Source organism: Podarcis cretensis, assembly GCF_951804945.1.
Source record: "Podarcis cretensis genome assembly, chromosome: 10".
In the NCBI taxonomy this organism is placed as follows: Eukaryota; Metazoa; Chordata; class Lepidosauria; order Squamata; family Lacertidae; genus Podarcis; species Podarcis cretensis.
Window position 1 is genome coordinate 31,607,366 of NC_137179.1, and position 16,291 is coordinate 31,623,656.

At 40.9% G+C, this 16,291-nt stretch overlaps 1 protein-coding gene across 10 annotated transcripts in view; it reads left to right on the forward strand.

Annotated features, from left to right (window-relative positions):
- TNRC6B (trinucleotide repeat containing adaptor 6B) overlaps nt 1-16,291 on the forward strand; it is a 116,114-nt gene that overhangs the window by 73,500 nt on the left and 26,323 nt on the right. For 8 of the 10 annotated variants that reach the window (XM_079994556.1, XM_079994548.1, XM_079994551.1 and 5 more), the window contains 3 exons: nt 6,985-7,030; nt 9,677-9,822; nt 15,428-15,595. In XM_079994556.1, the coding sequence (XP_079850682.1) occupies nt 6,985-7,030; nt 9,677-9,822; nt 15,428-15,595 (360 nt within the window). The remainder of the gene's footprint in view (nt 1-6,984; nt 7,031-9,676; nt 9,823-15,427; nt 15,596-16,291) is intronic. The other 2 variants (XM_079994549.1, XM_079994557.1) reach the window with 1 other exon arrangement.

A 16,291-nucleotide genomic window follows, 5' to 3' on the forward strand; every position in this document is an offset into this window, starting at 1 on the left:
GCCACCTGGGAGTTCTATTTTCCAGTAAATCTTTATACCGTATCCATACATTATATAGTGCTTTCCTGACAATATGATTTTTGAAACCCTTATACACTTTAACCTTGTCATACCAGATATATGCATGCCAACCAAAATTATTGTCAAATCCTTCCAAATCTAGAATGTCTGCATTTTCAAGAAGTAGCCAATCTTTTAACCAGCAGAAAGCTGCCGATTCATAGTAAAGTCTTAAGTCCGGCAGGGCAAACCCCCCTCTTTCTTTAGAATCGGTAAGTATCTTAAACTTAATTCTGGGCTTTTTGCCCTGCCAGACAAATTTAGATATGTCTTTCTGCCACTTCTTGAAACAGTCCAGTTTATCAACAATTTGTAATGTCTGAAACAAAAATAACATTCTAGGCAATACATTCATTTTGATCACAGCAATTCGACCTAACAAGGAAAGCTTCAGGTTTGACCATATTTCTAAATCTTTCTTTATCTCAGTCCAGCACTTGTCATAGTTGTCCTTAAATAAGTTCACATTCTTAGATGTCATGTTAATCCCCAGGTATTTTACACTCTTTGCCACCACTAACCCAGTTTCCTCTTGGAATCTTTCCCTTTCAACATTTGTTAAGTTCTTTTCCAATACCTTGGTTTTTTGTTTATTCAACTTAAATCCTGCGACCTGGCCAAATACTTGAATTAATTCCAAAGCTCTTTTGGTACTAGTGTCTGGCTCTTGCAAGGTCAGTACTAAGTCATCTGCAAAAGCCTTTAATTTGTAATGTCTGGCTCCGACCTGAATCCCTTTTACCAGCTGGTCTCCCCTAATCATATTTAACAGGACCTCCAGGACCGAAATAAAAAGTAATGGGGATATTGGGCACCCCTGACGTGTCCCTTTTTCTATAGGTAGTTCATCCATAACCACATTATTTACAATTAACTTCGCCTTTTGCTCAGAATAAATTGCACTTATACCATTTTCAAACCTTTGGCCTACCCCCATCCCATGGAGATTCTTTTTCATAAATTTCCAAGATATATTGTCAAAGGCTTTCTCCGCGTCCACAAAAATTAAAACTGCCTTCGTATTAATGTTCACTGTCAGCATTTCTATAATGTCAATTATATTCCTTACATTAGTAGATATATGCCTACCCGGGAGAAAGCCTGCCTGATCTTTATGAATCTCCTCCACCAGCACCTTCTTTAGTCTTTTTGCCAAAATGTCTGCAAAAATTTTGTAATCCACATTAAGTAGTGATATAGGGCGGTAGTTCTTGATCTGTTTTTTATCAACCTCAGTCTTTGGTATAAGTGTGATGAAGGCTTCTTTCCACGTCTCAGGTGCCCTTTTCCCCTCTAATATCTCGTTGCAAACCTCCTTAAGTGGCTGAATTATCCAGTCTTTCAAGGCTTTGTAATATCTGGAGGTTAGTCCATCTGGCCCTGGAGATTTCCCCAGTTGCATGTTTTGAATGGCACCCTCAATTTCTTGTTCAGTTATTTTCTCATTTAAAAACGCCATACTTTGTTGCGAAATTTTTTGTAATCCATATTTCTTAAGAAATTCTTCAATGTCTCTTTCGTTTTCCGGCCCTTGTGCATACAATCTTCTGAAATAGCTCTGAAAGCAGTTGCTGATCTCATTTGGTTTCGAAATATTCTTTCCATCTACCTCCAAACTTGTAACTGTGTTCAATTTCAGTCTCTTCTTCAATTGCCATGACAGGAGTTTCCCACATTTATCTGCCGATTCAAATGTCTTTTGTCTCATTCGTTTAATTTTCCATTCAATCTCCTGGTTCATCAATTCCATATATTGCTTCTGATACAATTTGATTTGTCTCAAGATCTCATGTGACTTTGGGTTGGATCTCAGTTTCTTTTCACTGTCTTTTATCTTTTCCAAAATTTTATCCTTCTTCTCCTGTTGTTTCCTCCTTTTCAAGGAATTCTGCTGTATCAAGAAACCCCTCATCACGGCCTTGCTTGCGTCCCAGATCACTCGTTTCTCCACTTCTGTCCTTAGATTTATCTCAAAATAGTCCTTCAAAGTCTTTTGGGCCTTTTGGTACACCTCTGGATCTTTAAATAGGGTGTCATTCATTCTCCATCTGAAAGAGCCAGCTGTTGTTGTTTTCATTTCCATCTTTACTGCATTGTGGTCGGAGCATGTCTTTGGGCAGATTTCCACTTTCTTTATCTTAGGAGCCATCCCACTAGTAATCCATATTTGATCTATTCTTGTCCAGGTCATCTGTGATTCTGAAAAGAATGTTCCCTCCCTCTCGAGGGGGTTTCTTATTCTCCAAATGTCGATCAGGTCCAAGTTGTCAGTCATTTCAAAAAAAGTCTTAGGTAGTCTCCCGTCCTTGGAGATCACCTGTCTTTGTGCTTTGTCCATATTTGTAGAGACGACCCCGTTCATATCGCCTAATAAGATCACCTTGTAATCCAGATAATTTGTTAATGTCTCATGTAATTTCTTGTAAAATTCTGCCTTCCCTTCATTTGGTGCATAAATTCCAAATATCAAAATTTTTTCTCCTTGAATCTGTATCTCAATTGCCAAGATTCTGCCCTGTTCATCTTTGAAAATCTGTCTTGGAGCCAATTTCTCTTTTGCGTATATCACCACTCCTCTTTTCTTAACTTTATCTGATGAAATAAATTCTTGTCCCAATCTTTTATTTATAAGTAATCTTCTGTGTGCTCTTGTCACGTGGGTTTCTTGTAGACAAATCAGATCCAATTGTTCTTTCTTCAAAATGTGAAAAACCTCACGCCTTTTTCTGGGAAGGTTCAGTCCATTACAGTTCCAAGTTAGAATTCTCAGAGACATTGTTGGTTAGTTACCTCCAACTGCACCCTGCAGCTGTTCTTCGTCCGTTGGTGATTTGAGTCCAAATGTCAAATTCCCCAAGTCTGTGTCTGCAGTTGAGTTGAGGACCCCTTTCACCAGGTCTTCTCCGTGTTTATGTAGGAACTGTTCTTTATCTTGTGCAGTTTTTATCTTGACTTTCTTTCCTCTGAAGTTGAAAGACAAACCCTGTGGAAATTCCCACCTGAAAGGTATGTTGTTCTTCTTCAGCAGGTCCACCAAAGTCTTGAACTGAGTTCTCACCTCCAAAATATATTTTGGGATATCCCTGTAGATTTGCACAGAGACGTTTTGAATCTGGAGTGTTTTCGTATTCTAGTTCAATCGGTTATTTCAGCAAATCCTTTCCATTTTTACTTTTATCTTACTAATTTATCTTAATATATTATAACTTTACATTCTCACCTGTTAATAATCCATTTTTAAATACTCCTTTATAACATTACTACTGAAACCACATAACTTCATTCCAACATCCTTCTAACATTCCTTAATTTTACAATATTTCTGTAGATAGTCTTTAAATTTCTTCCAATCTTCTTCTACCGACTCTTCTCCCTGGTCTCGGATTCTGCCAGTCATTTCCGCCAGTTCCATATAGTCCATCACCTTCATCTGCTATTCTTCCCGGGTGGGTAGCTCTTGTGTCTTCCAATACTTTGCGATGAGTATTCTTGCTGCTGTTGTAGCGTACATAAAAAAAGTTCTATCCTTCTTTAACACCAATTGGCCGACCATGCCCAGGAGAAAGGCCTCTGGTTTTTTCAGGAAGGTATATTTAAATACCTTTTTCATTTCATTATAGATCATCTCCCAGAAAGCCTTAATCCTTGGGCACGTCCACCAAAGGTGAAAGAATGTACCTTCAGTCTCTTTACATTTCCAACATTTATTATCGGGCAAATGATATATTTTTGCGAGCTTGACTGGTGTCATGTACCACCTGTATATCATTTTCATAATATTCTCTCTTAAGGCATTACATGCCGTAAACTTCATACCTGTGGTCCATAACTGTTCCCAGTCAGCCAGCATAATGTTGTGTCCCACATCTTGTGCCCATTTTATCATAGCAGATTTCACCATTTCGTCCTGAGTGTTCCATTTCAACAGCAAGTTATACATTCTCGACAGAGTCTTAGTTTTGGGATTTAACAGTTCTGTTTCCAATTTTGATTTTTCCACCTGGAAGCCAATTTTCTTATCCAATTTGTATGCCTCCATTATTTGGTAATAGTGAAGCCAATCTCGCACTTTGTCTTTTAGTTTTTCAAAGCTCTGCAATTTTAATTTATCTCCCTCTTGTTCCAAAATTTCCCAATATTTCGGCCATTTGGCCTCCATATTGAGCTTTTTCTGAGCCTTCGCTTCCATCGGTGACAGCCACCTTGGGGTTTTATTTTCAAGTAAGTCCTTATATCTTGTCCAAACATTAAACAATGCTTTCCTGACAATATGATTTTTAAACGCTTTATGTGCTTTGACCTTATCATACCACAAATATGCATGCCACCCAAATACATTATTGAAACCTTCTAAATCCAAAATGTCTGTGTTTTCAAGAAGCAGCCATTCTTTCAGCCAACAAAATGCAGCTGATTCATAGTAAAGTTTAAGGTCTGGCAGGGCAAATCCACCTCTTTCTTTTGCATCAGTTAGTATTTTAAATTTTATTCTGGGCTTCTTGCCCTGCCAGAGAAATCTAGAAATATCTCTCTGCCACTTCTTGAGACAGTCCATTTTATCCAAAATTTGCAATGATTGAAACAAAAACAACATTCTTGGCAATACATTCATTTTTATAGCAGCGATACGGCCTAGCAAGGAAAGCTTCAGGTTTGACCATATTTCTAAATCCTTTTTCACTTCTGTCCAGCATTTTTCATAATTATCTTTAAATAAATTCACATTCTTAGCAGTCATATTAACCCCCAGGTATTTTACTTTCTTAACCAATATTAAACCTGTCTCCCTCTGAAACCTCTCTCTCTCTCTCGATCGGTGTTAGATTTTTCTCTAAAACCTTGGTTTTTAACTTATTCAACTTGAATCCTGCAACCTGACCAAATTCTTGAATCAGTTCCAATACCTTTTTAGTACTAGATTCTGGCTCCTGTAATGTCAATACTAGGTCATCTGCAAATGCTTTCAATTTGTACTGTTTAGCTCCGACTTGTATACTTTTAACCAATTGGTCCCTTCTAATCATATTTAGTGGGACGCAGGTGGCGCTGTGGGTTAAAGCCTCAGCGCCTAGGGCTTGCCGATTGAAAGGTCGGCTGTTCGAATCCCTGCGGCGGGGTGCGCTCCCGCTGCTCGGTCCCAGCGCCTGCCAACCTAGCAGTTCGAAAGCACCTCCGGGTGCAAGTAGATAAATAGGGACCACTTACCAGCGGGAAGGTAAACGGCGTTTCCGTGTGCGGCTCTGGCTCTGGCTCTGGCCAGAGCAGCGATGTCACGCTGGCCACGTGACCCGGAAGTGTCTCCGGACAGCGCTGGCCCCTGGCCTCTTAAGTGAGATGGGCGCACAACCCCAGAGTCTGTCAAGACTGGCCCGTATGGGCAGGGGTACCTTTACCTTTACCTTAATCATATTTAAGAGAACCTCCAGGACCGAAATAAAAAGCAATGGGGAAATTGGGCATCCTTGTCGTGTCCCTTTCTCTATCTTAAACTCCTCCGTCACAACATTATTGACAATTAGTTTAGCCTTTTGTTCTGAATATATTGCACCTATACCATTTTCAAAACCTTGACCAACCCCCATCCCCTGTAAATTCTTCTTCATAAAGCTCCAAGAAATGTTGTCAAAAGCTTTCTCCGCATCTACAAATATCAAAACTGCTTTAGTATTAATGTTCACTTGTAATTTTTCTAGAATGTTAATTATATTTCTCGTTTTGTCAGACAAGTGCCTGCCCGGGAGAAAGCCTGCTTGGTCTTTATGTATCACTTCCACTAATACTTTTTTTAGTCTTTTAGCCAAAATATCTGCAAAAATTTTGTAATCCACATTAAGCAGGGATATGGGGCGGTAATTCTTAAGTTGTGTCTTCTCAGACTCAGTTTTCGGTATAAGTGTAATGTACGCTTCCTTCCACGACTCTGGTGCCTTTTTCCCTTCCAAAATTCCATTACAAACTTCCTTTAATGGTTGTATTATCCAATCTTTCAAGGATCTATAAGTTAAACCGTCCGGCCCTGGAGATTTACCCAGTTGGAGCAATATCTTTTCTCCACCTATGGGCTTCTCCGGGACATTGCCCAACCCTCCATAAAGGATTTATGGGAACCTTTGCACTGGCTTCTGCTAGTGAAATCGGATAGTTAAATTTGGCCCGAGATCCTCAATTATTTATTTAGTTATTTATATAGTGTTTTATAGGTGCAATCCAGTTGAAAGCAGTGTGTAATATAAATTTAGATCAAACACAGAGTGTATTATGTATACATTCTAAGCTACTGTAAGTGAGGAGAACACAGACAAGTTTCTGTGCTGGACTTTATGGGGGGGGGGAGTTGGAGAACACACTGCTTGGCATATGGCCTATTTTTTTTAATAGCCAATTAGGAGAGAAGCTATTGTAGTGCTGTGATAATGCTTATGTTACTCCTGAGAGTCACCCAGGGTTTGGTAGCAAATACCATGTCAATCCAAACTCCAGCTCACTGGGTTAAATAGTTGCACCTTTCCAGAGTTACGGGAACATCCTGTCCCATACTGCCAACACAAGGATTACTTGGCAGCACATTTTAAGACTAGATGCATCTTGAGGATGAAGTAACATTCTGGCTGCTGTTCTCAGAATATAATCCCTTGACCACAGAAATGTCAGGATAGAGAGGTTTGTGTCCAGAGCAGCTGTCCAGCTATTTTTCTCTCTGTTTCTCTGTGCTATTGGTTCATACATTTCTGGCTGTATTTTTGGACACACATCACCAGCAGCAATTAGAAAAGGCTATGCTCAAGGTTAGTTCAGTATGCTATTTTTAAGCCTGCCAATTCACATCTTTAATTTATAAAATGCATGCCCCCCCCCCAAAAAAAATACTGGATTTTATATTGAACAGCATAATACTTTCTAGTGTTTTTTCTCTTTCTTTTCCAGAATCAAACTGAAGACACTCCGGGCAGTAAAATGGACTTATCAGTAGGTGTGTACCTAATAGGGCAATAAGAAAAACTGATTTGGTTCATGAGGCTGAAGTGCTTGGCTTTGAAAACAGTATAATAAAGCAGTATGTGGCCTTTTGCAAAATGATTTTAGAACAGCTTAAGGACCTTTTATATAATTTGGTGTGTAACTGATGACAATGATAGAATGAAAGTTTGAGCTAGGATAATGGGAAGGGACTAAGTCTGGTTACTGAGTGCATTAATAAACAGACCGTCCTTGCACAAAGTCCGTTTGTGATAACTGGGTTTCATTCTGTTGAATAGTACATAATGATTCATGGACTTCTAGAGAAAATGTCAAAGACCTACTGTGGAGAAAGAAAAACTGATTTGCTTAGTGTTAGTATGAAGGGAGGTTTTTGTGTGTGTTTTTTTACAATATTTATAGCCCACTCTTCATTGAATGTTTTCATTCCCAGAGCAGGGAGCAAATGAAAATAAACAGAAAAACAATATAAACAATTTGTATATAAATGAGACCCATAAACAAATAAAAAAATTATCTCAAGGTAAACAAGCAAAATTACAACAACATAAATTAATATTTCCCATTTAACAAATACAAGCTTCACAGTCAGCTGGGCTGTAAGGCAGTGATGTGCAGTTGGGTTTGCTGGCCTCTCCCATCTACCTTCTCTATACTAGCTAGCACAGACGGTATTCAGGGTCCTCCAGGGTCTTGGGAAGAGGGTCTGTGGCCTGAAAGGCAGTCAGTAAACCACAGCTGATGTTTCTCTCCTGCTCAGTACTGGGGAAACTTGCAGGCCTCAAGATCAGCAGGACTGCCAGGTAGTGATGCTTTTAGGATGTTGCTTGTCTGAGTGGGTGGAATCATAGTTTTTTTTTCTGTCAACAGCTTAACTAAATGAAGCTTCCCCGTCTTAGAGAAGATTGTCATGACAGAGCTCTGTAAAATTATAACCACTTGAAGGAGAAACAGACTGATAACTTACCTAAATTGTCAGAACTCATTCTAGAAAGTAGTTATAGAGGACTTATGCTTAGCCCCATGCAGGCATGGGGTCCTGCAAAGTTCCATCTTGCCCCTCATGTGCTTTAATGTCTATTTGTAGCCACTGGGGGACGTATTCAGAAAATGATATTTCCCAGCATGATTGCAGTGTCAGCAGTATGCTGATGATATCCAGCTCTGTTTCTCATTTTCATTTCAAGTCAGGTGAGGCTATGTGCTAGACCAGTTTCTAGAGGCAGCAATCCATTGCTCAGAGAAACGGACACGGAGCAATGGATCCAAACTACAAGAAAGAAGATTCCACCTAAACGTTAGGAAGAACTTCCTGACAGTAAGAGCTGTTCGACAGTGGAATTTGCTGCCAAGGAGTGTGGTGGAGTCTCCTTCTTTGGAGGTCTTTAAGCAGAGGCTTGACAACCATATGTCAGGAGTGTTCTGATGGTGTTTCCTGCTTGGCAGGGGGTTGGACTCGATGGCCCTTGTGGTCTCTTCCAACTCTATGATTCTATGATTCTAGGGGGAAATAAAAGAAGGCTGAATCCTGACAAGATAGAAGCCCCGGTTCTTGGGTCTGGGAATTGGGTAGGTGAACGCACCCACAAACAGCAGGTGCAAAGTTAGGGGGGGGTCAGGATTCAGCCTTCTTTTATTTGCCCCCATTGCTGCCTCTAGACACTGGTCTAGCACATTTTGTGCCCCTCAAGTCCTTGGGCCTCCAGTGTGCGAGTGCCTTTTTTTACTCTTGCTGGTTTGCCAGCTATGTCTGTTTCTGGACAGATATCCTGCCAGGGTTGCCCACCCCCTAGTAATATTCCATTTAGATTCTAATACGCTGTACATGGGCACACCTTTGAAGATGGTCTGGAAGTGATAGTAATGCAGAATACATTCTGTCAGAATGTTAGCTCATATCACATAAACTCTGATTCTGAAAGATCTGCATTGGCTGCCTGTATGCTTCCAGATGGAATTTAAGGTACCATTATTCACCTACAAAGCCCCAAATGACTTGAGACCCAAATATCTGAAATGCCGTATTTACTCGAGTCTGATATGCCATTGAATCTAATTTGCACCTCAGTTTTCAAAACCTTGAAACCAAAAAAAGGATTTTCTGGCAAATGTAAATGTCCCATCAAATCTAATGTGCACCTTAATTTTCGCAACGTAATTTGGCCAAAAAAGTGAGCATTAGATTCGAGTAAATACAGTAATCATTGTCCCTTTAACTAGGAACTAGGCCCTCCCTGCACATCCCACCATCAGGACAAGTATATTCTGAGGTCTGCCCCCCCCCCCGGGTTATGGAATGCCATTGCCTTGGAAGTATAACTGGCACCAGTATGTCTGGTGTTTCAGCAGCAGGTAAAGGCCTACTTGTTTGCCTGAGTCTTTGCAAAGACACAATGTGTTCTTACCTGCTCCTTTGATTTTATAGGAATTATTATAGCTGAACATTAGATCATATGATGAAGGGTAGGCAAAAAATGTATTTAATACATTTATAATAAGGCCGCTAAGGAATTTTTGTAGTTATTGTAGTATATGAGTATAAGTGGAAAATACTTCATTTAGTAATTTATGAAGTGTTGCTGCAAACCTATAACAGCCACTCATATGAATGCTTCCACTTCCCACTTTTTCCTTTCAGGTGGTCTCCAAGATAAGAAATTTGATGTGGATAAACGAGGGATGAATCTCGGGGATTTTAATGACATTATGAGAAAGAGTCGGCCAGGTTTTCGTCCTAATTCCAAAGACATGGGAGCCCCAGATAGTGGGCCTTACTTTGAAAAGGTAAGACACATTTTGCTTGTAAAAGTCTGCAGCTTATTCCAGATGTAATTTTAACATCCCATCAGATTTCAGCATTGCAATTTAAAGACATTGTTTTATTATGAGACTTTGAGGAGAGAAAAAATGCTTGTTTGGGGCAAATGAGAAGAAATGGGGTGAACTGAACACATGGGTGATCTTTGGAGTAATTATTACTGTTCTGGAAAAACACTTCAGGAGAGTCCTCAATCATGTGTTTGTATGAAAAAAAAATACCGTATTTTTCGTCCCATAGGACGCACCTAGTTTTTTTGGGGGGGAAATAAAGGAAAAAAATTTTTCCTTTATTTCCCCCACAAAACCAGGTCGGGGAAACCAAACCAGGTCGGGGAACAGCGGTATGGCAGCGCTGCGCCTCCCCGCTGTCCCCCGAGCTTGTGGGGCTGGCCGATGTCTGCCCGGCGCGCGGGGCGCTCTGCTTCAGGGTGCCCTGCGTGCCGGGTGGCAGGCTGCTATCCGCAGCGTGGGGAGCCCTGTGGGAACTCCCGCAGGGCTCCCCAGGCTTGCTGATAGCTTCCTGAAGCCTGGGGAGCCCCCAGCTTCTGCTCTTCCTGCTGCCTGCTCCCCAAAGGAGCTGGAACAAGAACGCTGGCCGGTGGAAACAGAGCCTGCAAGAAATTATGAGAGGCAAGATCTCTTGGGGGATCCCAGCTTTGCTAGAAAAGTGGGCTATATAGTTCACATGAATTTATCCACAAATAGGTCAAATGACACAAATTTATCCACAAATAGGTCAAAGCATGCTTGTGAGGGTGACACGGGGCTGAAATCTTAATGGCAAGCCCCATCAGGTTCATATGAGGGAATATGGTCTTTCAGATAGCCTGAACCTAAGCTGCCAAACACTGAGTCAACCTCTTCACCCTGCTATCCACTATGATCCTAAGGTCTCATTCCTAGTCAGTCATTCACAGTTCAGACCCCAAGGGTGTGTATGTGAAATTAAGGTTTTCACCCAACATGCATCACTTTATACTTGTTAACACAGAATTGCATTTGCTTTTCTACAGTCCGTTCACTCAGCTCGTAGAGGTCCTTTTGGTCTTTTTAATGACCCTGAACAATTTAGTATCTTCTGCCATGGATTACCCCTAACTCTAGATCATTTATGAACAGGGCAAAAAGCACAGGTCCCAATACTGATCCACTTCCTGCATTTCTTAATTTGAAGAACTGTCCATTTATTCCCATTCTGCTTCTTGCTACTTAAACAATTCCTGATCCAAAAGAGGACCTCTCTTATTCCATGACTGCTAAGCTTACTCAGGAGTCTTAGATGAGGTACCTTTTCGGGGGTAAATTGAAAGTCCAAGTGCACGGTCAGCTGGATCACCTCTGTCTATATGTTTGTTGACATGCTCAAAGAATTCTAATAGTTTTGTGAGAAAGGACTTGGCATTCCAGAAACTATGCTTATTCAACTTCAGCGAGACTTATTATTCCATATTCTTGATTATTTTATGTTTAACAATTCTTTCCACCAGTTTTTCTGGGACATAGTTAAGATAACTGGCCTGTAATTTCCAGGATTGGTGTTAAATTAGTTACTTTCCAGTCCTCTGGTATGAAAACTTATCTGAGGAATAAGTTACATTTTTTTGTTAGAAGATCTGCAATTTCCCATTTCAGTTATTTGAGAACTCTCAGGTGGATGCCATGTGGACCCAGTGATTTGTCAGCTTTTATTTTGTCTATTAGGCTTACAATTTCATCTCTCATCACCACTGTCTGCCTAAGTTCCTCAGACTTTCCTCCTGCAAAAGTTAGTTGCAGCACTGGACCCTGTCCTATATCTTCCATTGTGAAGACAGATGCAAATAATTAATTTAACTTTGCCACAATATTCTCATCCTCCTTTTGCACACATTTGACTCTCTTGTCATCCAAGGGTCCAACCATCTCTTTAGATGATCTCCTGCTACTAATGTATTTAAAGAACTTATTGTTTGTCTTTGTACTTTTAACATAGTGCTCCTCAAATTCTTTTTTACCATCTCTTTATTGTCTGTTTGCCAAAGTTTGTGTTCCTTTTTGTTCTCTACTTTTGGGTAAGACCTCCATTTTTTGAAGGCAGTCTTATCTTCAATAGTTCATGTTATGAGGAAGCAGATTCCACAGGGCACATAAATCAGTAATCTGAAGATGATGGAGACAGCAGGTCAGGTAGATTCCCAACCTGTGATCAAGATCTAAGAGCATAAACATTGGGAAGTAAAAGGCACTACAAGGCAGGCATTAAGCATACATGTAGATCAACAATAACAGCAATAAGATGCAGAGTTGTCAGGATCCTGCTCAAGTCACTGAGAGCTGATCGCTTGTTCTCATGGAGTCTCAGTTTTAACCAAGCCCTCACATATATATCCTGGCCCTGATTACCCCTCCCACGCGCTACCTACTTGGCAGAGGACTGGAGAGCCTTATAGAGGCAGCCCTTGAGCCAAGCACCCCATCACCCCTCCATATGCTCCCATCAGATGTTCTGCTTGTGTTGGTCTGAAAGACTGGTTTTCAAACAGTGCGCCGTGGCACCCTGGGATGCCTCAAATGATGGTCAGGGGTGCCGCGGGCAACACAGGCTTCTGTCCCTCTTTCCTTCCTTCCTTCCTTCCTTCCTTCCTTCCTTCCTTCCTTCCTTCCTTCCTTCCTTCCCTCCCTCCCTCCCTCCCTCCCTCTGAAGCCCTCTTGCATCTCTGCCTCCCAAAGGCTTGCACAGCTGTTTGTTGCAGCAGCCCTGACCACAAGCATTCCAGGCAAATAGTGCCTCTGGGTTGGCCAGGGGGTGCTGGTTACCAGGAGCTGAAGTGCCTCACAGACCAGGGGTGGCTGCGGCTACCTGGAGGATTCCCAAGAAGAATGGAGAGGAGAGGAAGCTAAGAGAACACTCCACAAAGGAGGGTGTTTGAAAAAGGGTGAGAGGCTGCCAGCTCTTCAGGCAAGGGGTGACATAACTGCGTTCCTGAGCCCTATAGGGGTGGCGCAGAAAGACTGTAGTTGGTCAAGGGAGCTGTGGACTCAAAAAGGTTGAAAATCTCTGGACTAAGGAGAATGAGTCAGGCCCTGGGTCCTCTGGGGACTGCAGCTTGGGGCTGCTCTTTCCATTTCCAGCTGAAGGACCTTGTATTCCAGAGTTTCCTGGCTGTCAGATTCAGGCTTGCCATTGAGATTTCAGCTCATTTCCTGTGCCACTAGTTTGCTCAACCTAGTTGGTACCTTTTATCTCTGTCAGAATTCTGGCTGCTGTTCCAGGTCTAGGCCATGACCTCAACTATGGTTCCTTTGTCTGTTTTTACCCTGTTGGAATTCACAATGCAGTATACGCCTATTTCCTGGGACCCTGAACTTACTGAATTAGAGGAGAATCAACTTACATATTCTCAAAGAAGTTCCATCCAAATTTCAGCTTCATTTTGGTGACAGATTTGAGGATCAGACACTCATTGCTACAACCATACCCTCAGTGCACAGTGGGTTAGAAAAAACACAGTATGGATTTATTTGGGACCTGGACTGCTGGTCAATATATTTCCCTAAAGATTCATTAGAATCATAGAATTGTAGAGTTGGAAGGGACCACAAGGGTCATCTAATCCAGCCTCCTGCAATGGAGGAATATTTTGCCCAACTTGGGGCTGAACCCATGACCCTATTAGAGTCTCACACTCTACAAACTGAGCCATCTCATACTGGGACAGAGTTAAACTTTTTAAAAGTCCTGCTTCCAATTCCTCTGAATTAAGACATGTGTCATTTGGAATCAAGAAACATACTTCTAGTCAACACAAGTAAGAAACTTCAGAGCCATCAAATTATTTCAGAACTTGGTTATTTTTGTAACCATTTGCAATGGACCCCCTCCACCCAAGGTATCTGCTCTGCTTTTTAATGACAGAAGATGTATCTCATTTACTTAACACTTAATCTCTTAACCACTGGGTCATTTCTTAATACTACAAGAAATAATCAACCCAGCATTGTAATACACTTTTTACCAGTGCCAGATCCTCAAGTTGAGATGGTACCTAGTGTTGTTCTTTTCTGGCTTCTGGTAGGTTTGGTCCTGACATAACAAAACCATAATGTCCTCTGTTTAATTACTTAAAAGAAGAGAATATCTCAGACCTCTGTTTCTTTGACATCACCTAAAGCTAGGAATTTACCCACAGAAAGAAGGTACCTGATCCATTTCCTTTTGATAGGATTCCAACCAAAATTGCAGTTGCCATAGAATCAAGCGTATCAGGTTATTAATGCTGAAGGACCCTTCAAAATTCTATACCTATACAATCTTACACAAAATAAATTTGCTCAGAGTCATCCCTAAAGTCTTCTAGTGTGAGCAGACAAGAATTTCAGTGTTCAAGTATTGCATCAGGTATACAACTTTAAAAACTTGGAGCACCCTTGTAGACTACTTTTCTTGGTTTTTGTCTGCTGTTTGGCCTGGTCTCTGGCTGTTGAAATAGTGGGGGGGTTTTCTTTACCTAGCCGTGCTTGTAAAGAACACAGCCAAATTCAAAAGCCCTGTTTGTCACCACTAAGTTTCTGTATTATTTGTTTTTTGGAGAATGACAAAGCCAATGGCTATTATAGAGGTAGCTGAAGCAGAATATCTCAGAAATATAATTTCTAGAAATGAGGAGCATTCAGGGAGCCCCGGAGTTAGGTCTCAAAGAGGGGACTTTGATGGCTATTTCATATTTTTGCATTTACATAAATAGCACTTCCATGAAACAGCAGCTAAGTTAGCCCTAAGCTGCCTTAAATATGGCTTGATTCTCACATAGGCAGTAGGGAATTGTATTGTCCAGAGTAGCCAGTGTCAACCTCAAGCTGAAAACAACAGCACTTCACCAAAACTGCCTCCATCTTCCTGGGCTATCAGTCTTTCTCTTCTGATCAGGGAGTGAGGAATTTCAGCATTCTACACTGACCTTGCTGGCTGACACTGTGCACCAGAGACAGATAAGGACGTTAACCTGAGAAAATGAATCAGTCAGTGTTTATTTTTTGTGTTTGGTTCTAAAGAGCTTTTGGTAACAAAATACTCCATGCGAGGATGTTCATTCTCTTGCTTTGTAAGAAAGATGGACATACTAGTGTCAGTCGAGTAGTGCTTATAATAATGTACTGGATGGAAGATCTTTAAATTGCCCAAGAACCGAGATATTATTCTGATGAGATTTCTTTATTCTTCACCTGCCTGAATTCTTCTGCTTGCCTCATCTGCTCTAGGTGTTACTCAGTTGTAGATCTCCTGAAAAGAAATAAAATTTTGTCAGCAAATAGAAATATTGCATCTCTTTTATTGAAGATTATCACTTCCACAAGCAGGGCAGCATTAGCTATGGGTAAAGGTTTTTAAGTATTGAATTGATTGTTCTGACTTGTCTCCTTTTAGTCCATATTTCCAAAGTAAGTAGTGTACTTTGTTGGAACATATCCTTTTAATGGTTAAAATCATACTAATTTTGCATAATCTTGGTCATTCATGGTCACTCTCTCTCTTCTTGCATTCTGTTGCTTCACTAACCAACTCCTGCTGATTGGCTACTTATTTCTTCAGCTGACTTTGCCTTTCTCCAATCAAGATGGGTGCCTTGGGGATGAGGCTCCCTGCTCTCCCTTCTCCCCTTCTCCCAACTACAAGCTTTCTCCCTCTGGTTCCACACTACCCATCTGCCTTGGGGCAATCGGCTCAGGGCTCAACCCCCAAAACTTCGCTGCTAGACAAGTAAGGAGGTCACATTCTTGGTTATATTACTTCTTGGCTGCATCCTATAGTTAATCCTTGTCAGCTTGGTTTTTGCACCCGTTTTTTTAATGTTTTTTTCATGGAAAATGTAGTAAGATAAATCTCAAATTCAGGAACCCACCAGTCTTTATTGCTTCCTTCCAGACATTCAATATGTTGCTTATGTCTGTTACTTTGATCCCTTACTAATACCTCACAACAGTCTGTGAGTTTACTTTCTCAAAGAAAGTAATTAAAAGTCGGGGAATAAACATTTTGGAACCCAGTGCAAGAATAAACACTTTCCCCCTTGTTCTAAAAAACAAATTTGGCACTAAAACTTCATACTACATTTATGCAGTAGTTACTCTGTTTAAATTTGTATGTGTGTTTGCTCTTAATTTATCCTAGAGCAGTTTTGAAACCGAAGAAGAGACTAACAATTCTATCCGTTTGGAAATCTCTAGGAATAACAACACAAGCTATAACCACATCTACAAATGTTTTTCTAAGATTAATATGTATCGTGAATGTATCCCTGCAAAGGGACTAGGTCACTTCTACTGGAATTTGTTTTCAAATTGAATATGAAAGAGACACCTGGCACAAAATGTTGCAGTGTGCTGTGTTCCCTGTTCTGAATTCCAGACACCAGTCCACCCCACCACCACCCCACGCCTGTTTTAGAGTCGATTC